The following is a 26553-nucleotide window of genomic DNA, read 5'->3' on the forward strand; positions in this document are numbered from 1 at the left end:
TATCAAAAGCACTACAACAGCTGTGAGCTATGTAGATGTTATATTGGAGACCACTTGCGTCCCTTCACATTTGATGCCTTTCCCGAAGGTGATAGCGTCTTCCAGAAAGACAACTGTCCATGTTACAAGACCAGAATCGTACTACAGTGATATGAGGGGCACGGTAGTGAACTCACATTAATGTCTTGACCACCAAACACATCTCATCTGAACACAATTAAACACATTTAGAACTCTTTAACGGTGCCAGCCCCATGTCGCCCAACTTCTGCCCTTAATTTGTGGGGTTACATGACGTGCACAGACATCTGGCAATGCGTACTACCAGAAACCTACCAAGTATTTGTCAAATCGAGGCCACACAGAATCACTGATGTAATAAAAGTTCATCTTACAAAATCTGACCGACTGTCACTTAAGCCTAAGGCAATCACAAGGAATTCATCATAAAGTTTTAATTATCACCTTTAAAAGTCAGATGTAACCTTGAAACTTTGTGTAGGCATTTGTCTTTTTCTACATATTCATCATTCAGGTGATAAATTTTTTTCCCAATGATCGACGACTTTGCAGAGACCTTGCTTGTAAATGTCTGCATTTTGGTTATTTAGGAAACATTCTGAATTGAAAATCACATCGGCATCTACATCCACATACATGGTCCACAAGCCACAGTACACTGCATACCGGAGATTACTCTGCACCACTATTCATAATTTCCTTTCCAGTTCCACTTACAAACACATGCAGAGAAAAGTTACTGTCTACATGTCTTCGTATGAGTCCCAATTGCTTAAGTTTGTGGTTCTTACACGAAATGTATGTTGGTGGCAGTAGGGTCATTCTACAGCCGGTTTCAAATGCCAGTTCTCTAAATTTTCTCAATAGTGTTCCTCCAAAAGAATGTCACCTTCCTTCCCAGGATTCCCATTCAAATTCCTGAAGCATCTCCATAATACCTGCATGTTGTTCGAACCTACCAGTAACAAATTAGGCAGCTCACCTGTGAATTGCTTCTAAATCTTCATTTAATCTGATATTGTATGGATGACAAACACCTGAGCGGTACTCAAGAACAGTTTGCACTATTGTCCTGTATATGGGATCCTTTACAGATGAACCAGGCTTCACCAAAATTCTGCCAATAAACTGAAATTGACTTTTTGCCTCCCCTACCACAATCCATACATACTCTTTCCTTTCATATTACTTTGCAACAGTACAAGCAGAAACTTAAACAATGTGACTGTGTCAAGCAGGACACTACTAATGCTGTATCCAAACATTACAGGTTTGTTTTTCTTACTCGTCTGAAGTAATCTTGTGTCGTCCTACAGTCACTCAAGTTTGACACCTTCCTGTACATTATAGCATCATCAGCAAATAATGACAGATTACAGCCCATCCTGTCCACCAGATAATTTATGTATAGAGGAATCTTCTCTGGGGCACTCTTGACGATACACCTCTATTTTGTGAACAGTTGCCAATATATTGGATTCTGTTACTTAAGAAGTCTTTGAGCCAATTACATACCTGGGAATTTATTCCATGCACTCGTACCTTCATTAACAATGTTCAATGGGGCACCACATAAAATGCTTTCCAGGGATCTAGAAATATGGAATCTGCCTGTTGTCCATCTATATTTCATAGTATATCATGCAAGAAATGGGCAAGGTGAGTTTTACAAGAGCAATGCTCCCGACAATCGTACTGATTTGTGGACATAAGCTTCTCAGTTTCAAGACAATTTATTATATTCAAATTGAGAATACGTTCAAGGATTCTGCAGCAAACTGATGTTAGGGAAATCCAAAAATGCCCGTAACATGATAGTTTCCTTATCTGAAGAAAGAGGAAGTGGCCACTGTTTGCGATGTCAGAATATAAGGATGAGGCAAAATTTGATAAGCCAATGAAGCAGCCCGTGGAACTGTGTCCTGAGCAGTACGAACGATGACTTCATCATGGTGTACGATCATCACCTTGACAACTTCCCATAGTCCTGTCAGAGGATTTAGATTGAATGCTCCCGAGATGTTTTGCCCCCTTACGAGTGTAATCTGTTAGCAGCACACCATGACAGTCTCAAACTCACTCAGTGTCACCTTACACAATTATGGCTGGATCTTTGCCCTTCTTGGAAGTGATAATCCATGTTTTGCCTGCCTGCTTTGCTCATTTATTTTACAGTCGTGGTAATACACCTAGCTGTTATCCGTAGTGACTAGGCAGCTGAGTAAGTCATCTAGATTTGTCTTACACAGCTCCAACAGTTCTGCTACCTCGGTTCAGTGAGATTTTTGAACTGGTATGATCAGTTGTGGAACCCAGCGGACAAAAACCTTTGTCTTGTTCAAATTTTGTGCAAGAAGTTGAAAACTGACCCCCCGACTGATTTTCAGCTTCCGTACTATCAACTCTATTGTGATATGTTGGTCTTCACACACCAGGTCTGACACATCATTCTTTGTCATTCCAATTTGTTTGACCGCACTGGAAACATCTGTGTCACCTAATCACTGTGTAATATTATAGCACACTGTTGCCCTGCTCTTCCACCAACTCGGCACAGATTGTCCCCATTTACAAAAGAAGAGAGAAACTGAATACCATATGACAACCCACTATCAGTGGGCAGCACCATTTTGTATTTGGCTCATCCAGTAGTGTTTTACAGTACTATAATGTGGAGATTTCAGTGTGCAGTAGAGTGCAGATATGTATTTGCAAACAAACTAATTATGTTAACAATATTTTCAATGTGATAATTAAAACTGTATGACTAAACCCCGTATTATGTACACTGGGACATATTAAAATGCTATCAAGTATTTGCAAAAGATGATGACTTAAAGGGTTACTTCAGTAATGAATTAAAGACATCTGTACAAATTCTTTTTATTTTTCACTCTCTCATGTAATATGTAGACATATATCATTTAAAAGTAAACATGAACCAGTAGCCCTAAGGACAAATATAAATTACAAAACACTCGTCATGTATACCACAAACTGCAGTTTTACATCATTACACTAATGGCAGTGTGGAACCCTGATAATTATTATTAATATTAATAATAATTAGAATTATCATTCCTTATTTTCTATAAGGTGTCAAATATTCATTACATTTTATTTGACTGAACACTTTTCAAGGAATGCTGTGTACGCAAATCGTCAACAACGTGGCTTTTCAGTAGATAAACAAGAAATTAAAATTGAGGAAGATATTATATGGTCAGCAGCCTGTTAATTAAATACTCCTTAGCATCAATTTTCCAACAGCATATTTCGAGAAAGAATTGAGCTACATAGCCTGTCAGTCATTGACAGCTTGTGTTAACGCTGATTTGTATCTAAGTTAACAACAGAGATACAGCTCTCAAACAGCGTCAATTGTAACTTAGTGAAATTAAAATACTCTGTAACTGCATTGCATTATCAATCAGAATGAGAGTTTGCCCCAAAAATTTGAAAACCAATTATTCTTTGTAATATTTTTCATCTGAACCTTCAGCATAGGAAAGTAAATATTTTCACGATTTAAATGTTGCGACACACAATTCTCACTTCTGAATGCAAGCTAAAAACCATGTTCACTATAAAACTTAAATTCTGAACTGTAGAGGTATTTCATTAACCATGCATTATATTTATGTACAGAGCTTTATGGGGAGTTTTATAAATAACCTCTATAGATTATTACCAAGGTACACCTTCAACGTACTGTCACATATTGACTGCAACAGTAAGCCAGTGAAAAATGTACAAGGTAAAAAGATACAGTCTCACAACTTTTGGATGTGAAAGTACTTCTATAAGCAAATGCTATTAGAGGAATGTGACTGGTACGGTCATCACCCTCCAATACTAGTGTTTAGAGAGATATCTAAAACAAACAAGAACAGGGTACTGTAAAGGAAAATTGGTGAAGTTTAACCAGATTGTGTTCAACACTATACACACATTCTCAAATGTTTCACCCTTCATTTTATTTCTAGTTTGTTTTTACGCTATTTCTTTGGTCTATCATATCCTTGTAATCCCAACCCCTACACTTTTTTCACCTACTGTGACTTTTCACACCAGTTCTCACTACTTAATTATAAATAATTAAATGTGTTTCCCTTTGTAATGGTATAACATATAGCTGTCTAGTAATATGAAGTATCAGGAGTCTGAACACACAAGATCAACTACATACAGCATGACAGAAAAAAAACAGGCTAGTGACCTTACTTTCATTAGACAAAACTGCAGTCAAATGATACTCAGTGTTTCTTTTTTCCAGTTTAAGAAACTAACAATGTCTTGTACATTATTACCCTTTAAGTAACAGGTTTCTAGCAAAGAATGACAAAGCACACTACTCCTGCCATCACATTTAAGAAATTTATTATTTAAATAACAGCACTGGATGACAGTGGGGTGAAAGTTGTACGGGTGGGTTCATAAGGAGAAGGGAAACAACATACACCTGCTCTTTCATTTCCTTGTGGAATGCTTATTTTATTGTTACATAGAGAGTACATTAATAAGTTTTACTGACGCTAAAGTAATTCATACTATTTAAAGAAAATTTTAACACAGTTTTCTCTTCCATCATCAGAAAGTGAGTTTTGCACTATACAATTAGCACAGGTTGCTGACCACTAATTTTAACAGATACAACAAATTTACAATTTATTTATACACATTTATTTATTTTATGTTCTCTTACCTTATACAGCTCTCTTTCATAAGCAATTATGTACATATTACAAAAGTGTCACCATCAGATTTGCAGCACACATCTATTTAAAAACTACTCGCAGTCAAGTACAGAAACATTTTAAAATTTATTTCACTTTCAAATCAACACCATACATCACAAACAGGCAGTGAACGCTGTAATGGAACAAGCACCATCACACAGCAGGCCGTAGCCATTCCTAGAAACAGGGAATGAGAGGAAAGCATTCCAGTGACTAGATTACTGGAGAAAGAATTGCTGTTTAATAGCACAATGTTTCTCAGTGGGAAACGACATAAATGGCAGTGTAAAAATGAGATCACATTTCAGCACGCACCAGGACAGAAATGTGGATGATTATTGAATTCAATTCATGATAATAGTTTATTAGATGGACACAAAGCATGAAATAGAGCTAAAAAAAAAGTCACAAAATAACAAGACCAAAACAATCAGATATGCTAAGTATACAAATATACCATATAGTAACACTGCAAATACAGCAGACTAACATCTTTCTTGTATAATTATTCAAAAAAATTGAAAAAGATTAAAATCAACAAATATTACATAATCGTCATCAAAATTTTTCGAAAGTGTGCATTCAACTGAATTGCATCTTTTGAATTGCATCTATGAGACAGAATCTGTGGAACCCAGATTTGCAAAAGGAAATTAAAAGTTAATTGGTCAAATCAGTTAAAAATAATTACAAATCCATAAGCAGAAACCAGACACTGACTGGTCACAGCTATTAAAAAATTAAAGAAAAATTGTCTCAGTAGATGTTATCTCTGTATAAATTTTTCATACTGCTAAAGTAACTTCAGTAACTGATCAGTTATATTACCTTTGTATACCTTTTTCAATAATATGACAACTGCATTCAGACCTTGTCATCAAAATAATTTTCAAAACAATATTTAATTATTTTTGATTATAGATTTCTTGGCAATTTTTCCCATTGTGTGCCAATTAAGTTAGAAGCAACCTTCCCAAAGCGCTTGAGAGGCTACTTCAAAACAATTAAATAAATAAATTTTTCCTCAGTAACATTCAATCACACAGCATAACTGCTACTGCTTTCAACAGCTGTAATTACTAAATTTCTTAAAAATGAAAATGATATATAAAATATATTCTAATGATACTCAGTTTCAAAATGGAAGTAACACTTAAAAACAATGATGAAAATCATGGCAGTGACATTACTCAGACTTCCTATTTTTCTTTTCTTTTTGGGAGCCTGACAGTAAAATCTGGGTTCCACTGAGATGTATATATTTGTGTGTAACCGATTTATCACTGTACTAAACATATGACCCACACCTGCTGACAAATGCTCGCTGAAAAGTGTGATACTCAGTGAACCCCAATAAAACACGTCGACAGAATGATGTGATGCCAAAAATGTTACACAGACTAGCACTGCACATAAACTGCCACAGCGAAGTTCACCAGACAGGAAGAGTGGCACATAAGACTGGCAAAACCACACATGTGCACATTTCGTCACAAATGGCAAACCATCTTTCAGTATGTCTCATGAGCTTTCCACCCCTTCAGAACAGCCTGCATACAGCTTTAGGAGTTCTTGGCACATTCAGTTCTGGCTAACTGCATAGATGGTTTTGTGTGTCACCAGCAGCCTGTTGCAATTTCCTGCGCTGCTGCTGGGCAGGTGTTGGAGAAGCAGCATCCCCAACTGGTGACTGGCCATTGTGCGTGGTTAAAATGTTTCCATTTGCTACTGAAAGACCGAGTGACTTACGACGAGCTGGTGGAGGTGGCGGGGGAGGGTGAGGTTCACAGCCTGACTGTGGTGGTTGTTGCACCTTCCCTGGAGACCTTCTGCGCTCTCGTTCGGGGGCAGGGCCAACAGATTTTCTCCTCTGTGGCAGCTGGTGAGCAGGTGTAGGAGTAGAGCTGTCGGCAGCAGACTTGCGACGTGGAAGTGTCGAGGCAGATGGTGACTGCTCTGATCGCCGCTGACGTGGGCCATCGGCTGCTTGCAGTTGTGAAGTACCATTTGTAGAAGCACTGTGGCTGCCATTTGTAGCAGACATTACTGTTCTGTTTCCACCATTGGGACCAGGACCCTGTTGTTGGCCAGGTGCTGGGCAGCCAGCAGGAGGTGATTTGCGCCTAGGAACACACTCACCACCCTGACAAAAGATCAATACACTGTAATTGCTGTATGTATGTATGTCACCTATTTAAAACTATGTTTTTTCCCTTTCATGTACTTCTGGTTCATGTATAGAACAAATAAACACACACTTACATATAAACATACTAGTTTCCATTCCAGCATACACTGAAGAGACAAAAGTCATGGGATAGTGATGTGCACATATACAGATGGTGGTAGTATCGCATACACAAGGTATAAAAGGGCAGTGCATTGGGGGGAGGGGGGAGCTGCCATTTGCACTCAGCTCCTCCATGAGAAAAGATTTCTGACACGATTATAGCCGCACGACAGGAATTAACAGACTGGATACAAAATACACACGGGATATTCCATTTCGGAAATCGTTAGGTAATTTAATACTCCGATATCCACAGTGTGAAGACTGTGTCAAAAATACAAAATTTCAAATAGAGTTGTCAGTCATAACTGACAAGGAAAGTTGTGTCAAATAACTGCAGAGGTCAATGTGGAATGTACGATGAATGTATCCGATAGAGCAGTGTAGCGAAACTTGGTGTTAATGGACTATGGTAGCAGACGACCGATGCGAGTGCCTTTGTTAACAGAATGACATCACCTGCAAGGCCTCTCCTGGGCTCATGACCATATCGGTTGGACCTTAGATGACTGGCAAACTGTGGCCTGGTCAGATGAGTCCCAATTCCAGTTGGTAAGAGCTGATGGTAGGGTTTTAATGTGGCCCAGACCCCACGAAACCATGGATTCAAGCTGTCAACAAGGCACTGTGCAAGTGGTGTTGCCTGCCTGATGTTGTGGCTGTTTTTCACTGAATGAAATGGATCCTTGGATTCAAATGAAACAATCATTGACAGGAAATGGTTAGGTTCAGCAATTTTGAGGCCCTCTCCAGTCATTTGCGATGGAATTTTAATGCATGACAAGGCCCCATGTCACCAGGCCACAAATAGTTGCGACTGGTTTGAAGAACATTCTGGACAAGACGAGAAAATGATCTGGCAGCTCAGATTGCCCGACATGAAACCCATTGAACATTTATGGAACATAATCAACATGCTAGTTGATGCACAAAATCCTGCACTGTCAACACATTTGCAATTATGGATGGCTATATGGGCAGCATGGACCAATATTTCTGTAGGTGATTTCAGATGACATGTTGAGTCCAAGCCATGTGCAGCTGCTGCACCTCGCCAGGAAAAAGGAAGTCTAACATGATATCAGGAGATATCCCGTGACTTTTGTCACCTCACTGTAATTAAATGAATGAAGAAAACTGACTAGTTAATTGTGGCTTATAGGAAAGGGTTATGGCTAAAACAGGCACTAAAAATTAACATCTATAAACCACAAACAGCTGTGCCACAACATAATTTAATGCTATCACATTTTATTCCCTTTAGCCACTGACACAGAGGTCACATTAAATAAAAATTAAATGAGACAAACAGTTAAAAATTTAAAAACTGCAGCGATGGAAAATCCAGGATGGAACATAATATAACTTTAAAAAAATGAACACACATGTACCACATGAAGTAGTTTTTTCATCGATTGAATGTTCTGTAGTCAACCACCTGTTGTGCAAGGAGCACACAGTTACCTTGGACAGTAAGTTTGTTTCTGCTGGCCACGCTAACTAGGGAAGAGAAAGACAGGGACATTATTTTGACAACTATGTTAGATTTACACAGTTTGCGGTACAGATTATGCGTATTTCAAAAACCACCAGTTCATCAATACAATTTTTTTTCAAAATACAGTAACTCACATAGCTTTGATAGGCTCTCAAAATTCTCCATTTCATATGTTGAAAATGAATTTTGTCTAAAGCCTTTTCCTACTAGAAGAAGCATCAACAGCAGGGGAAACACAAATACAAAGAGCTCTGTGCACTTTTAATTAAAAAACTATTTTCACCAGTATCTTATCCATGCACTAACTACCTGCTTATTCTATTGTTGCACCAATAACTATCCTATTTTGTGGCAGGATGGAAAATTCTTGTTTCCTAACAATCCACTCAAGAATGAGCTGAGCATCTCCCCTGGCATACAGATGTTTAGACCAAGCTGAAGTCGTCCTACTTTTCACCAAGGCAAGTAAAATATCTCCGACATTTACAGCAAGACTTGGTCTCCAAAGTGCCTATCTGAATACTAGTGTTAGCAATAAGAGATTGAAAATATTTACAGAATAAGATAAAATAATTGGATAGATAAAAAAAAATCTAGCAACCACACAGTGCCAGGAGAAAAATTAGGGAAATGTGCAAGCTTCCAGAGCCAGAAGACAGAAGGGTTGAAGAGGAAGGAGGAAGGAAGAGGAATGGGAGAGTTACGGAAAAATCGCACAGCCCCCCCACATTGAAGGACACTTACCAGAAAGGATGGGAAGGAAAGACTAACTGCTGGGGACTGCACTGGTTGAGTTTTGAAAAGCTGAGAGCTTAAAGGTAGAATATAAGGTAATAAGCAAGACAGAAATTACTAGCAAACACTGTGCCAGAGGTAATAAGAATGGAAACCTAAGGGCATTGTGTGTGGAAGACAGGGAAAGAAAGTGACGGGTCAGAAAATGAAAGATATATAAAACTAAAACGAAATGAAGAAAGGCATAGTTACTGGTAAGAAATGCTGTGATCAAAGAAATTAATATAAATTAAGCCCAGGTGGTTGGCAAGAACCAAGGACATGTTGTAAAGCCAGTTCCCACCTGCATAGGTCAGAGAAAGTGGTGTCAGGGGGTGAACACAGATGGCATGGGTGACAAAACAGGTATCAAGGTCAAAACCGTTAAAATGCGCAGCATGCTCTGTAATAGGACACTATGTTGCTACCACATCCTTCGTCTATGCCCACTCAGCCTATCTGATAACTTGGTGATAGACATACTGCAGTGCTTACATAACAGCTGGTACACAACATGTGACAGCAGTTCACAGGTGGCTCTCCCTTTGACAGTACATGTTTTGCCAGTTGAAGGACTGGTATAGTAGGTGGCAGGATGAAATTGTGTCTTGAGAAAGCAGATCTTGGTGGCAAACAGTGAAAGCTTACATTAGCCTTTAGGACAAGGAGCTGTTTGATTCATTTCGTGTGAAATGCAAAATTTCAAGTTAATTATTTAAACTTTTAATCTCGTGTACATTGTCGCAGTCTTCACATCACAATGTGTTGAGTACCTAGGCCACTTACGCAGTTTTTAGTACCTACAGTTTACAGTCATGAATGACTTCACAAAAAATTTCTCAAGAATAGATATGTTCTCACCAGACTATCAGTAGTTTTTCCCGAAAAAAGTGTTCCAGTTCTTATTATCCTAACTGGTTAACACTATACATTTCTAATACAGATGACTAAGCAGACAGGTTGGTCCCATCCCATGTTTATCGCCAATGGCTGCACAAACATGACAAACAATGGTTTCCTTCATTAACTCTGAGCTGAATTTGATCTTTAACTAACTCTTTTGAGACATTTATGTCCAATTACATCAATTTATGAGTAGCTTTGAATTTTTATGGACATTTCGTTCAGTCAGTTGAATATATCACTAACACAAAGACATGTAATTATATTTCACATATCTGGAAGTGCAGTAGTATTTATTAATGGTTTGCACTGGAGAGGTAAATCAGCTGATATGCTTTGTGATATAGGCTAGTTAGCTTAATAATTCAGTTAGTAAAGCAAGATCTATGCAATAACAGTGTTTGCGTAGTTCTCTCAGTGTATGAAATATTTTGAAAATTGGGCAAACAGATTTATAGTAGTAGTGGCCTAGGAAGTTTTGTTGCTAAAGATTTTTCAGAAGAAGAAATTGCCAATAGCATGCAAACTATGCAGCAGGAATTCACGATTATTGATTACGAGGACTACTTTAGTATAGTCTGTCTGTAAACTGAAGAGCGAGCAGCGCTTTTGGTGGGGGAAGTGCCCTTTCCCGCAAGAACCCTGCCACTGGCCTACAGGCAGCCCAAAATCAGTTGCCCGTTACCTATCTAGCAGTGTAGTTCGGCGTGCCGCGATATACGTCGTTTCTGTTCGTGGGATCTTAGTTGCCAATCTCAGTCAGTTGACTTTGAGTACTCACTGATATACTTCAGTATCCGCAAGTGATGGATAATCGCCCTGCACTGCGAGTAAATGTGCAGAATACGAAGGAGATATTTGCGCAGAACAAGTGTTCGATCGCCTCTAATGTAATTACAGCTTGTGTTAAGGAGGCTACGTAAAAAGACATGTTGGCTAATATTACCAGTCCCAATCAAAGGGCTGCAGTTTATGCAAACGTCAGCCTCGCCAAAATAGGACGCATAAGGAAGGAATGCGAAAACAAGGTGCATGGTTTACTGGAATCGCTGCAAAGAAAAACTAATAATTTAGGTAGCAAACCCATCGTTATAGACAGTTTCACAAAATCGGTCATTCGACGAACGATGAAGGACTTTTACATAAACCAAAAAATAATGCCCACATTACGGAAATTACTCACTGGCGTGAAACAAAAAATACATTTTCGTTGCAGAAAGATGTTTTACACAAGACATTGGGTGAAAAAGGATTTACCTGGAAATACTTTTCAGACATGTTTACGAAGACAATGACAAAAAAGCAGTGCAAATCTAACTAATACAATACACGTAATTAATAATTTCTGATTAATTTTTAAACACTCTTCGTGTTGCAATAATTGTTAAGTTTTAATGCAGCCCTTCAAAGAAAACTTCTACCTTTTAGTAGAAACACAAAGTAAGACCAAGCCTTAAATTCTACAGACTGACTGCACTATATCTGGTTCGTCTTATGAATAGAGGAACATACATTCATATGAATAGGCATTCGGTTCTATGTAAATATTATTTACTCTATAATGTTTCCTTTCGAAGAAGCTATCGTCTTTTGTTTTCCTTATACTCTTAACGCATTTGTCTAAAAATAGACGCAGACAGGACGTATCTGTACACGGCGTCGCCACAATTTAAAGCGCGCGCCGCGGCAGGTACTGTACTACGTTGTGGAACAGCCTGTAGAAGTGCCCTGTGACGTAGCAGGGTAGGCAGAATGGGGACTCTCGCATTCGCTCTTCAGTTTACCGACAGACTGTACCATACAACAGTGTGGGTTTAGAATAAAAACTGCCCATGCTTTGCCGACGAAAATTAGTTACAGAAATAAAGTAAACTGCCAAAGTACATGTTTTTATATGAGAACTGTGACAGAGTAGGTGACACAGTAGGTTCTTAACTGAAGTAAAGAAAAAGAGAGATGGCCTTTTGTAAGTATTGTTAGTTTTTACAAAAAATTTTATTATCAAGCCTGTATCTTTGACAATTTGGTGATGTAAGCTATTATTACTGCCATATGTTGCAGGGCACAAACTGCAACTATAGTTTTCTGTTTTTCAAATGAGAGCTGTAGTAACATTAACAAACAAACAAACAATAACCAAAACATAGGAGCAGTGCACACAGAACTACTGTCAGTAAGCTTTTGCTGTCAGTGACCAGAAATCACAACGAGCTGCAGACCCAAGGCAAGTTGAGTGCATCCTATCAGCACCAAGATTTGCTGTCCCTAGACATAAGTGTAGGAGAGTGCGTAGGGCAAGCCATACAGCAGAGACAGCCACAGGGGTAGGAGTCGTGGGGTAGGGAAATAGGTGCAGGAGGTATTCTTGGTGTCATGGGTAAAATGTCACACAGAATGGACCTCATTTCACGCACGACTTTAGGAAGTCGTAGCCTTGTCGATGTAGCTGATTAATACAATCAACACAAGGACAGTACTGAGTCACATAAGATGTCAGAGTGTGTACGCAGACAACAAAAATAAAAAAAAAAATAAAAAAAAAATTAAAAAATTCCCGGTCTACCAGTTAAAAAAAACTAACTTTTCCCACTAGAAAATAATCTTCTTGCAAGGTGAAAATACACTTTTCCATGATAAGCAATAGTGTACGTCCCCTCGGAGCTGTAAAAACATCAATTCTTTGAATGGTAAAGGTTCTATACACCAGTGTAGAACTTCCTAGCACTTTAGAAAACGAAACTCAGTGAAGAAATAAATGTGTTTTGGGAAGATCTTTGATATGCAACAACATGTACACTGCATATTTTCGTATTACAAAAGCATAAATCTGAATTCCACCAAACACACCACATTAGTTTCCAAACCAGTGAAATAGAGATTGCAATGCGCTTTTGTAGAAAATCATAGCTCATGACATGATCTCACCAACCAATGGCAGCAGATTTTCAGAGCATAGGACATGTGACGTAGTCAACCAATAACATCATCACTGTATAGCAGAGTGAACACACAAATAGGAAAAGTTAGAAGTCTAAATTAACATACATCATGTAGCTACAAGAAAATCTGAGCTTTCACACGTAATTTTGGTCTTTGTAGCGTGTGTTACACTTTAAGAAACATCACACAAATGTCTCTCAAAAATTTTAAACAATGGCATTAATGTCGTGGGTTCTTTTCAGCAGCTGTTAGAGAGCGTCAGAAAATAGGTGTTACTATGCATGGGCAGCTATGATGATGTAGGATGCCCATATGTTCACACACACACACACACACACACACACACACACACACATTAAGAGATCTAACATGATGTCATAAAAGAAATAGGACACCAGAGGATACTCCAAGGGCATAGGAATTTCGTAAACCATACTAAAATGCATTATTCAGCTTAGAGAACACACTCATATGTCCAAATTCACAATGAAGTAGGCCCAAACATGATAGTAAGCTTCTCCGTGTGTTTTTCGTGTTTCAAATTTCCTTGGAGTACTAATACCATATTGTTCTCATGTTTGGTTCTTTATCATGGCATAATGACATACATGCTAGAAGATGAAAATGCGCATTTGAGATTCAGTGTATAGTTGAAACTAGCAAATAGTGTGTAATGAAACACTTTGTTTCTTATAAATTGATTGCATCTGCAGAAAAGATTAATAAAAGCCACATTTTTACTAAGCAAAGCAATAAAAATAATTTCACTGTTCTGCAAGGCAAATTGATGCTCGACTGCCAAAAATGTGGACACAAAATAAAATCTTAATTCACTTGGTAGCTTCAGGCTACAGAAATCCATTTTGTTTTAATTTGACATATGAACTGTAAATGAAGAGGAAACAGCAACATCACTAAATGTAAACACACGTCACTATCCCCCTTTCCACAACAACCCAGAGTGCTCTGTGAATGTGTGAATCTGGCACCTTGCGCACAACAGAAAATTTTTTCTGGGTAGCACAACTGCTTCTTGCTACTGCTGCAGCCACACTTCAAGTAGCTAGAAACAGGAAAAGATACTGCTCATACGCAACTCAACTGCACATGGTCCTGCTGGCAACTACTCAAATCAAACTTAATGTAGACAGTTGTGATGTCATGCTCATCAGAAGCAGTTTGCTGTTATGAAGTATTCCATAGCCTTCGTCCTAAAACCTCTGACACATTTACTGACATTTTATTGCTGCAGTATTATTCTGCAGTAGCAGGATACAGTAAAATTCTTTGTTACACTATCAGTTCTTCTTACCAGTAAAAATTACAAAAACTTAAGATTAAAACAATGAACAATTTCTGGAATTCCAAAAAATTCCCGGGTTATTCCTGGTTTTGTCCCAGATAAAAGGATTACTGGATTTTTCCCTGAGTGCCTGGTTGTACCTGAGTGTATACAAGCCAGATAAACTTCTAAGTAATTTTTTGGTGGGATCAGCAGTATCAGGATTGAATGTGATAGCCCGGGAAATCTGCTTTTGAACTAGGCTGCTGGTCTAATTACATCCAGAGAAGGCGGAGGTGAGAATGGTGGTGGTTATTGTTTTTGTTATGGTCTTCACTCCAGAGGCTGGTTTGATACAGCTCTCCATGCTACTGTATCTTGTGCAAGCTTCTTCATCTCCTACTACCTACTGCAGCCTACATCCTTCTGAATCAGTTTAGTGTATTCATCTCTCGCTCTCCATCTACGATTTTTACCCTCCACACTGCCCTCAAATACTAAACTGGTGATCCCTTGATGCCTCAGAATACGCCCTACCAACAGATCCCTTCTTCTAGTCAAGTTGCGCCACAAATTTCTCTTCTCCCCAATTCTATTCAATACCTCCTCATTTGTTATTTGATCTACCCATCTAATCTTCAGCATTCTTCTGTAGCACCACATTTTGAAAGCTTCTTTTCCCTTCTTGTCTAAACTGTCTATCGGCACGTTTCACTTCCATACATGGCTACACTCCATACAAATACTTTCAGAAACAATTTCCTGACACTTAAATCTATACACGACGTTAACAAATTTCTCTTCTTCAGAAACGCTTTCCTTGCCATTGCCAGTCTACATTTTATATCCTCTCTACTTCGACCATCATCAGTTATTTTGCTCCCCAAATAGCAAAACTCCTTTACTACTTTAAGTGTCTCATTTCCTAATCTAATTCCGTCAGCATCAACCAATTTAATTCGACTACATTCCATTATCCTCGTTTTGCTTTTGTTGATGTTCATCTTATATCCTCCTTTCAACACACTTTACATTCCGTTCAGCTGCTCTTCCAAGTCCTTTGCTGTCTCTGACAGAATTACAATGTCATCGGGGAACCTCAAAGTTTTTATTTCTTCTCCATAAATTTTAATACCTACTCTGAATTTTTCTTTTGTTTCCTTTACTGTTTGCTCAATATACAAATTGAATAACATCGGGGAGAGGCTACAAACAACCCTGTCTTACTCCCTTCCCAACCACTCCTACCCCTGCCATCTGGTTTCTGTACAAATTGTAAATAGCCTTTCGCTCCCTGTATTTTACCCCTGCCACCTTCAGAATTTGAAAGAGAATATTCCAGTCAACATTGTCAAAAGCTTTCTCTAAGTCTACAAATGCTAGAAATGTAGGTTTGCCTTTCCTTAATCTAGCTTCTAAGATGTCGTAGGGTCAATATGGCCTCACGTGTTCCAACATTTCTACGGAATCCAAACTGATCTTCCCCGAGGTCGGCTTCTACCAGTTGTCTACTCCCAGGGCGTTGTTTTGACTAAGGTCTTTCAGTGCTCTGTCAAACTCTTCATGCAGTATCATACCTCCCATTTCATCTTCATCTACATCCTCTTCCATTTCCATAATATCGTGGTCTCACTAATTTTCCAGTCGGCAATATTTATCTTACCCCTAGTGATATAAGCCTCTACATCCTTACATTTGTCCTCTAGACATCCCTGCTTATCCATTTTGCACTTCCTGTCGATCTCATTTTTGAGACGTTCGTATTCCTTTTTGCCTGCTTCATTTACTGCATTTTTATATTTTCTCCTTTCATCAATTAAATTCAATATATCTTCTGTTACCCATGGATTTCTGTTAGCCCTCGTCTTTTATCTACTTGATCCGCTGGCACCTTCACTATTTCATCTCTCAAGGCTATCCATTCTGATTCTACTGTATTTCTTTCCCCCATTCCTGTCAATTGTTCCCTTATGCTCTCCCTGAAACTCTCTACAACCTCTGGTTCTGTCAGTTTATCCAGGTCCCATCTCCTTAAATTCCCACCTATTTGCAGTTTCTTCAGTTTTAATCCACAGTTCATAGCCAACAGATTGTGGTCAAAGTCCACATCTGCCCCTGGAAATGTCTTACAATTTAAAACCTGGTTCCTATATTTCTATCTTACCATTGTATAATCTATCTGAAACCCCCCAAGTATCTCCAGGCTTTTTCCATGTATACAACCTTCTTTCATGATTCTTGAACAAAGTAGTAGCCATGATTAAGTTATCCTCTGTGAAAATTCTACCAGGTGGCTTCCTATTTCATTCCTTACCCCCCATTCCATAATCACCTACTATGTTTCCTTCTCTTCCTTTTCCTACTATCGATTTCCAGTCACCCATGACTATTAAATTTTCATCTCTCTTCACTATCTGAATAATTTCTTTTATTTCATCATACATTTCTTCAATTTCTTCGTCATCTGCAGAGCTAGTTGGCATATAAACTTGTGCTACTATGGTAGGCGTAGGCTTCGTATCTATCTTTGCCACAATAATGCGTTCACTATGCCGTTTGTAGTAGCTTACCTGCATTCCTATTTTCGTATTCATTATTGAACCTACTCCTGCGCATTACCCCTATTTGATTTTGTATTTATAACCCTGTATTCACCTGACCACAAGTCTTGTTCCTCCTGCCACCAAACTTCACTAATTCCCACTATATGTCACTTTAACCTATACATTTTCCTTTTTAAATTTTCTAACCTACCTACCCGTTAAAGGGATCTGACATTCCACACTCTGACCCGTTGTACACTAGTTTTCTTTCTCCTGATAACAACGTCCTCCTGTGTAGTCCCAGTCGGCGATCAGAGTGACGGACTATTTTACCTCCGGAATATTTTACCCAAGAGGACGCCATCATGATTTGAACATACAGTAAAGCTGCATGCCCTCGGTATGGTGGTATATTGCTGTAAAGAATCTCTATCTGAACAAAATTATTTGCCTTGAATGCCAAGCCTTTATGGGAGTGAACACCTGACATGGAAAGGATGGCAACTGCCAAAATGTAGGTACTGTTGTTTATTGGTAGGTTTAATGTGAACAGGAAGTATGTAGCTGACCAATCATGAGAATGAGATCAACATCACGAAAAGAGGAATGGGAGTCGGTATAGGGTCACATGCGATTTAATTTGGAGAAAATATTTATTTGGGGGGGACTCCCCTCCTGAACAGGCCATGAAGGCCCAATGGTACTGACTGGCCGCCATGTCATCCTCAGCCCATAGATGCCAGTGGATGAGGATATTGAGGGGCATGTGCTCAGCCCAACACTCTCGTGGCTGTATGTCAGTTTCAGAGACCGGAGCCACTACTTCTCAATCATGTAGCTCCTCAGTTTGCCTCACAAGGGCTGAGTGCACCCTGCCTGCCAACAGCACTTGGCATACCAGATGCTCACCCATCCAAGTGCTAGCCCAGGCCCAACAGCATTTAACTTCGGCAATCCGAAGGGAGCCGGTGTTACCACTGTGGCAAAACCACTGGCGAGAATATTTAGTGATACCTAAAATTTTAACTGATCAGCTTCACCTTGAGGCCATATAACAAATATGTCATTAATATACCTAAAACAAATCAGCACCTGAAGGCTAATGGATCCCAGTAAAGCCCTTTCCAACAGACACATGAAAAGCTAAATGTAGGAAGGAGCCATCCTGGTCCCCATGGCCATGCTCTTAATCTGTTTGTCTGTCAACCATTGAAAGGTAGAGCAGTTGGTTGTTAAGTATAAAATTGATTAAGATGAGCAGGAAGGCTGTCATAAGTTTGGGATCATGTGGGCACTGATTGAGGTTATGTTCAGCAGCAGACAGACCATGAACATGGGGAATAATGATATAGAGGGAGGTGGCCTCAATAGTGACAAGCAAGGTGTGTGGCGGGAGGGGGATGGCACAAGAAATGCTGGTATCTTTACCATACCTTCTAAGCTGTGTTACTTCAAATGCTAACGCTATTCTTGAATCTGAAAATTACAATGAGAATTCTCTACCAGAAGCAATCCTTTTCTTCTTTGGTGTACTATCAGTGAAATTTCAAGTGTTTTTGTATTGCATCAACCTGTATGTCTAACTGTGTAACTGCCCATCCTGCGAATCACCACCTTTAGCACAGTCGTCTGTTGTCATTTTAGCATTGTGCTAAAAGATCTAAGTCAACTTCAAAATCAATGTTTTTTACAATTATAGCATTCTTCAACCATAGTTTTTAAATAAGAAGAAAGCCTCATAAAAAAGTATGTTTTAAATGTATCACGACCACTGCATAATTTAGTTCTCTCTCTCTCTCTCTCTCTCTCTCTCTCTCTCTCTCTCTCTCTCTCTCTCTCACACACACACACACACACACACACACGTGTGTGTACGTGTGTGTGTGTGTGTGTGTGTGTGTGTGTGTGTGTGTGTGTGCGCGCGCGCGTACCTGATAGGTATGCACTCTATTTCATTTGCATGTCGTTCAAATATGAAACAAATAACACACAAAATACAGTAGGTACAAAAAAAAAAATGGATGTATATATTCAATTGTTATGAACTGATAAATTCAGAAAAATGATCCTTGTATCATCTGATGGTAAATAGTACTATTACTATTATTATTATTATTATTATTATTACTACAATTATAACTATTTGGAATCAAGGAACAGTTCCAGTTGAACTTTTATTTTGTAGCACAAAATAGGCAGCCTGTCTGAATACCACCACTGCATTTGGCTCTTAACCTCTTAAAAATGGCCTTGGTGTCTGAAAATAAGTCGTGATGATAGAAAATATAAGTTCAATTTGTGCAGCTTTTTGATCCCAAGTAATTACTACAGCTCTGGACCCTGCCCCAACATGTTCTACATACTGGACAAGAAATTTATTATTATTTTTATTATTATTGTGAACTATATAAATAACACCTATGAATCAATACAAAATGACAACCAGAAATAATGCATCATCTAATAATAAGATAGCTCTTTAGCACAATAATAACAATCTGTGATTTTAAAACTAAATATTTCAGATAGAGAAATGCCAGAAATGTAGAAACAAGTTTGCTGGGGCCACTTCAAATTAGGTAGCACTGCAGATGGCTAAAACTGAACAGACGAAGTAACCAGAAAACATAAAACTAATAATTTGTTGTTTCAGTCCCTCTATTCTATTTCCACTACGCATTTCATTTCAATAGTTATCTCAACATTATTTCACTGTCAAACTTGGAAAATCCAGGACTGAATATAAAAATATTATGAAAAGAATAGTTGCTACTCACCATATACTGGAGATGCCGAGTCGCAGATAGGCACAACAAAAAGACTGTCACGAAATAAGCTTTTACACATACACACACACACACACACACACACACACACACACACACACACACACACACAGTCTCTGGCAACTTAGTCTGTTAGTCTGGACTCAGCTGCCAGAGACTCTGACCATGTTTGGGCAAGTTTCATTTGCATGCATATGTATGTATGTATGTATGTATGTATGTATGTATGTATGTATGTCGCGCCTATTTTTGACAGAGGCCTTGTTGGCCAAACGCTTATTTTGTGACAGTCTTCTTGTTGCACTTATCTGCGACTCAGCATCTCTGCCATATGATGTGTGGCAATTATCCTTTTCATAATATTGTTACATTTTTTCATTGTGTTTTGAATAAGCGAATTTTTATTTTCATAAATTTTTACAGTTTTCCTGTAATTTGAAGCAGTGGACAGAAACAAAACCACCAGTGACGGCTTCTGTCATCAACTTGTTTCTTCGTCTAGTTTATTTTATCGACTTAAAGTGCAACAGGCAGATAATTTGAATGTATATTGAAGTTACAGAAACAAAACTCTTTTTCATCACTGGACTACAGCAAATGTAGTTAGGACACTGTAAAAACAAACGTGATTAAACAAATTTCAGTTCTGCTCACCTGATGTGGGCTCGCTATGCCACCTTGCAGCTGTTGGTGTGAAGAGACTGAAGAGCCTGACTGTGATGATGCAGGAGCTGTAGCCGTTTTCGGTGGCGATTTTCGGCGTGGAGTTGGAGGAGCTTCACCACCGGCTGCTCCTTGAAGCTCCCACATCTTGCGTTGTGTCTGCCACGACTCTTGTAATATATTGCGTACGTCACCACTTTCACTAATAAGTTCTTGTAAGCGCTGGATGGTTGTATAGTGTGTAACAGGACTCACCAGACCAAAGTCAAACAAGCTACACATGTGAAGCACAAAATTGCGATATAAATTCTTCTGCAACAGCTCCTTTCCCTTAGCTTGCAAAAACATTGTACAAGCCAACGGAATCTGGCAGTCACCGACATATCTGTAAAATAAAAAGCAAAAGTGAGTCATTTGATTGTGACCTCATCAGCAAATTTAGGTACGAGGTCAAATTCATCACAAAAGCTTTAGATTTAAAAATTATACATCAGTATTGTAAAATATCAATAATATATAAACTTATGATGCACAGCAAGTGGTAGGTGACCTAAAGGCTGTCTTCTTGAGCTGTGAAAAAATTGGTAGAAAAGCTTACTGAATGATTAGATCTATACATCATAATGGAACTTCAAGAGTTTAGTGTCTAGCTGAAATTGAGGTTCCTACAAATAAAGCACTAGCTCAATTGAACGTGGAAGGGAAAGGACAACAGCTGCTGTCTCACTGAATAACTTATTCACACTCTCTGCTACAGAGATATTAGCATGCCAAAGGAAAGGGGGAATGGGCAAATTGCATCCCAGTTTGAATATTACAAATTCTACCAGTTACTAAAACTAAGTGATTGATTCCAACCAAATTTCTCCAACACATTCAGAATTGCATGCAGCTCCAAACTATGTATGTATATAAATATAGAATGCAAATGCAAATATTTAATATCCAACTAGATAAAAATAATGACACTCAAAGAAGTCATCCCTGGTCAAGAAATGAATATTAGTTAGTAAAACTGTTTTGTTTATGCAAAATTTTATAAAATTAAAACTGAAGATTATCAGACAATAGAAAAACCTCACATCTGCTGAAAGAACCACAATCCACCACATAAAAACTGATCCCGATCTTGCAATCCTACCTGCTGCCAAAGGCTCCACCACTTGTTTTGAACCACAAGGATTACCTGGCAGAAGGATTCCCCCTGCTCTCAGATTTATCCACCTACAAACATTGCCACTGTGATCTCATTACAGAAATCCCACAGGATCTCCAGTGTCTCCTCAAATCCTTACGCCCATCCCAGAACCTTTCCCTGGAGTCCATCTCTCTCCTCACCCCTACCACTCCCCATACTCCTACCTTCTAAATGCTTCCTCAAGTCCATAAACCCAACCACACACGAGGCCCCATAGTGGCCAGTTACTGTGCCCCCACTGAGAGAATCTTCAGCCCCTTACCGGCAGCCTACTCCACTATATAAAAGATACCAACCATTTCCTCCACCAACTCTTGACAGTTTGTCCCTTTACCACATGGTGCCCTGCTCATCACTACTGATGCCACCACATTTTACCCTAACATCCCTAGTGCCCATGGCCTTACTACTATTGAACACTACCTTTCCCAATGCCTGACTGATTCCAAACCAACAACCCCCTTCTTAATCACAATGACCACCTATATCCTCACACACTTCTCCTTTGAAGGCATTACATACAAACAAATCTGGGGTACAGTTATGGATACTCTCATGGCACCATCCTATGTCAACCTATTCATGGGCTACCTAGAGGAATCTGTACTAATCACCCAGTCTCTAACACCTCATTTGGTTCAGATACACTGATGACATCTCTGATCTGGATCGAGGGAGAGGACATCCTAGCCACATACCTCCAGAATCCCAACACCTTCTCCCCCATTCATTTCACCTGGTCCTACTCAACCCAACAAGCCAGCTTCCTTGATGTTGACCTGCACCTCAAAGATGGCTATATGTGTACCTCTGTCTATATCAAACCTACCAACCACCAGCAATACCTCCACTTTGGCAGCTGCCACCCATTATATACAGCCCAGCTACCCATGGCCATTGCATCTGCAGTGACGAGCGATCCCACACGAAATATACCGAGGGTCTCGCTGAGGCCTTTACAGACTGTAATTATACTCCCAACCCTGAACAAAATCAGATCTCCCATGCCTTAACTTCCCACTCACCCACCACTTCCCAAAGTCCCAACATCCGGTCACAGAGGCGCATCCCCCTCATGACTCTGTACCAACCTGGACTGGAGCAACTCTATTACATTCTCTGCAAGGGTTTCGACTAAGTCTTGTCGTGCCCTGAAATAAGAAATGTCTCACCCACTATACTTCCCATCCCTCCCACATTGATATTCCGCCGCCAATCAAACCTACACAATATCCTTGTCCATCACTATGTAACCCCTGCTCCCAGCCCTTAGCCTCATGGCTCATATCCCTATAACAGACCTAGATGCAAAACCTGTCCCATACTTCCTCTCGTCACCACCTACTTCAGTCCGGTCACAAACATTACCTATCCCATCAAAGGCATGGCCATCTGTGAAACCAGTCATGTGATCTAGAAGCTAAGCTGCAACCACTGTGCTGCATTCTATGTGGGCATGACGACCAATAAACTGACTGCCCGCATAAATGGCCATTGAAAAACTGTGTCCAAGAAACAACTGGACCACCCTGTTGCGGAGCATGCCGCCCAACACAATGTTCTTCATTTCAATGGCTGCTTCACATCTTTTCTGGACCGTGCAGGTGGGAATGCTCACTGCAATATATCCTACATTGCTGTAAGGCTCCGACGACGGTCATCAGAGGCCACACGATAACATCGACAGACAGATTGGTCACAGTGCGTCCAATCTCATTCGTCAGTTTTTGACGGGTTAGAGGAGATTAGGTTAGGACAGAATCTATTTTGTGTACGAAGTACGCTATATTTTAAACTCTAAGGATGGGATGGATACCACGACACCTCTGTGCTTGGAGACGAATGCTGCAATGTGGCTTTTGCTGTTATAAGATGCATGTAAATGAGCTGTATATGTCTCGAAATGAACACGGCGAGTACTGTAGACTCTGTCTTCAATTACTGGAACAACCAGACAAGTTTTACAAATATATGAGATGAAGGGAAAAACACCATGCTACAACAGTTAAAAACATTCTAACTTTGCTACACCACTTTCTTCTCTCACTAGCAATTAGCATCAGAAGGGACCACAACCTTGGAAACTAATGGGTCATAACTGATGTTTTTCATATTTATTTGTGTGTATTATGAATATATGTAATTTCACTGATATACTGCACTAATGATCTTTCCAAAACATGTTCAGAGTGTGGTTTATTATGCTACAGTGGCAGGATGTACAACTTTGGTCTGCAAAGCTTTTGCCAATGAAGTTATGAACACATAATGGTTAATTTACATGGTGAAAGTACATACGACACATGAATAAAATTTGTTTGTAAGGGAGTAAGTATTATCTAATTAATTAATTAATTAATTGATTAATTAATTAATGAAAGAGTTTTTGTTTCACAGCAACTCATTTTGTTTTAAAAATGGAGCAAATTAATGCAGTACTGGCTGGATATTCAGATTCTAGTACACTTCACTGTTCTCTAAATACTTATCCACCAGATTTGAGAAAGGAAGTAACAACATTCCTGGTAGCAGTATCATTTCAGAATGAGTGTTGCTTTTAATAAAGAAACTCAATATTACAGTGTCTTTTAGTGCACTTGCACAACTTCAAAATTTGGTTTAGAAAAAATTAAAACTTTCCTAGAACATGTATTTGAGGTGCAAGAGTGAAAATATTAGATTTTACATTCATATTTAGAGCATCGTAAATAACATCTAACATATAACACAAACATTTTGAAACTGTATTTTTCAGAATGTGGTATAGGCCGAATTATTAGAAAGATGTAATCAACAGATGTCAAATATTAAAGTGTCATTTCTGGTTTCACTTGAACCAGAACTACATCTTTAATGTGAGAATTGAACTTTTTAATAGACCTCACATCACACCTTTATAAGTAGAGGGGCTTACTCGAAATCTGTTTTGCTGAATTTGTTTAATGCTGTGCAGGTGTACGTCAAATAACCTTCCAAGACTGTCATTCAGTATCAGTGTGAAAGGCAGAAAAAATTCAGTGTATGATACTCTGAACACCCAAAGCACTGAAAGTGGAAACATACACATACACCGTATTTGCAACCCATTTCATATAACAGAATCACCACCTTACTGTCATAAAAACAACACCAGTAAGCAGTAATAAAAAAAATTGTAGACAGCTGATGTCCACCTACCACAACCCAAAAAGATCTACATTAGCTTTAAGAAAAAAGATGAGCCATCCTTATCTCTTGACCAAATTATTTTTCCAGGCTATAATCACACACCTAAAAAAGCTTTCCTGTCTCATAAAAAAACATGGCGAGTACGATACTTTGCCCTCAGTTATCAGAATAACCAAACAAGTTCTACAAATATGAGATGACTGGAGAAACGTTCTGTTATCCAAGATAATTTATAGTGATCTTGAAATGCAAATTATAAAACTCTGTTTCACTGTATGTATTTAAAGTTGTGCTGACGTACATCAATTAACCTTCCATGACTGTCATATAGCACATCAGTGAAAGGCAAGCATAAGGTGTAGCATAAGATACTCAACCTACAGCATTTAAAAGTGGAAATACATATCTTACACCACAGTTGCAGACAACTTCATATTAACAATATCAATAATAATAATTTGTACACCACTAATGACAACCCAGCACACAAGAGATCCTGTGCAATAGTTATAAGCATATAAGATATACCATCCTCTTGACTTGAACAAATTAATTTTTGAGGTTATAGTCTATGCCTAAAAATTCTAGTAAAGATTTTACCTATTTGATGTTTTGAATAAACCTGCTATTTCAGTTCATAGATTCCGCACTATATCCTGATTATTATAATTTCATCCTCAGGATGCCACAAACTCAATCTTTCTTGGTCTAAACTTATCAGTTTCTCATGCTCCATATTTCATGTGTGAGAATGTCTGTAGGTTTGACCGAAGAAAACAAACTATCTGAGTATCACTGATTATCATCTAAGTATGTGTGTTCATGAGAAAGGATCAGCTATAGTTAACCGTGCACATAATGGCATACTGATTTGAAAAGATTGGCCATCTCTGGCCCATGTCAGTCGTCAACGGAATCCACCAACATCGGAGCGTCTGTGACTGCAACCTAACCCTCCTGGCCTCAACCTTCATCAGTCATTATCCTTACCCATCTAGCCCCTTCCCTGTTCCTATTCCAGCACTACACAGCTTTACTCCATTAACACACCCAGTCTTTTTTATGTCTCTCCTTTTCCATTACCCCCCACCCCTCTCCCCCACCATCCCTGTAACCTCGTGACTGCAACTAGTTGCCCTATCCTCTCTCCACCTTGTCCCTGCATGCTCCCTCTAGGAGCACTTTACCATCCCTCACTCCCACCCGACTACCTCTCCCACTCTCCGACCCAGCCTCCCCCTTATTCCCACCCATTTGCCTCTCTAGGGCTGCCCCAAGTTTCTCCAAGTGAATCTGCCTGATTTCCAGACAAGTTTCAGCATTTTTCCCTGACAAATGTTGAGATCTCAAGGGTGAGTAAAGACATAAGCTGACAAAAAATGTAGGGACTTCTGTATTTCTAAGCATGTGAGCAAAACTGTTCAGTACTAACATCAACATATTTTGTTATGAGCTGTATTTAGATGGAGAAAGTAAGTCAAATGGTATGTGTGTTTCCTTAACTGGTGTTATTTTATTTCAATAAAACAAAACACATTTGGTGACAAAAATATGCATTTCCTTGGAGTCACAAGAAAGAATTAAAATACTTTCAATGATTTCATAAATAACACCAGAGAAAAGTAGGCATCTTGAAAGAAGTGGGGAAGACTTGGGTAAATAAACACTAGGTGACTGCCAATAAAATGTTGGTTCTACTATATTCGTTATTGTCAATTATTAACCACTGTGTTAGGTCTATTATTTTA

General features: G+C 38.9%; 1 protein-coding gene across 1 annotated transcript in view; it reads right to left on the bottom strand.

The window, feature by feature from the left end:
• Positions 1 to 2888: 2888 nt before the first annotated feature.
• Positions 2889 to 26553, bottom strand: part of LOC126353912 (polycomb protein suz12-B) — a 257886-nt gene continuing 234221 nt past the window's right edge. Inside the window, exons 11-12 of the mRNA XM_050003144.1 lie at positions 20431 to 20824; positions 2889 to 6903 (exon numbers count right to left, since the gene is read on the bottom strand). Of these exons, the coding sequence (XP_049859101.1) occupies positions 6352 to 6903; positions 20431 to 20824 (946 nt within the window). The 3' untranslated portion in view covers positions 2889 to 6351. The remainder of the gene's footprint in view (positions 6904 to 20430; positions 20825 to 26553) is intronic.

Source organism: Schistocerca gregaria, chromosome 3, assembly GCF_023897955.1.
Source record: "Schistocerca gregaria isolate iqSchGreg1 chromosome 3, iqSchGreg1.2, whole genome shotgun sequence".
Lineage (NCBI taxonomy): Eukaryota > Metazoa > Arthropoda > Insecta > Orthoptera > Acrididae > Schistocerca > Schistocerca gregaria.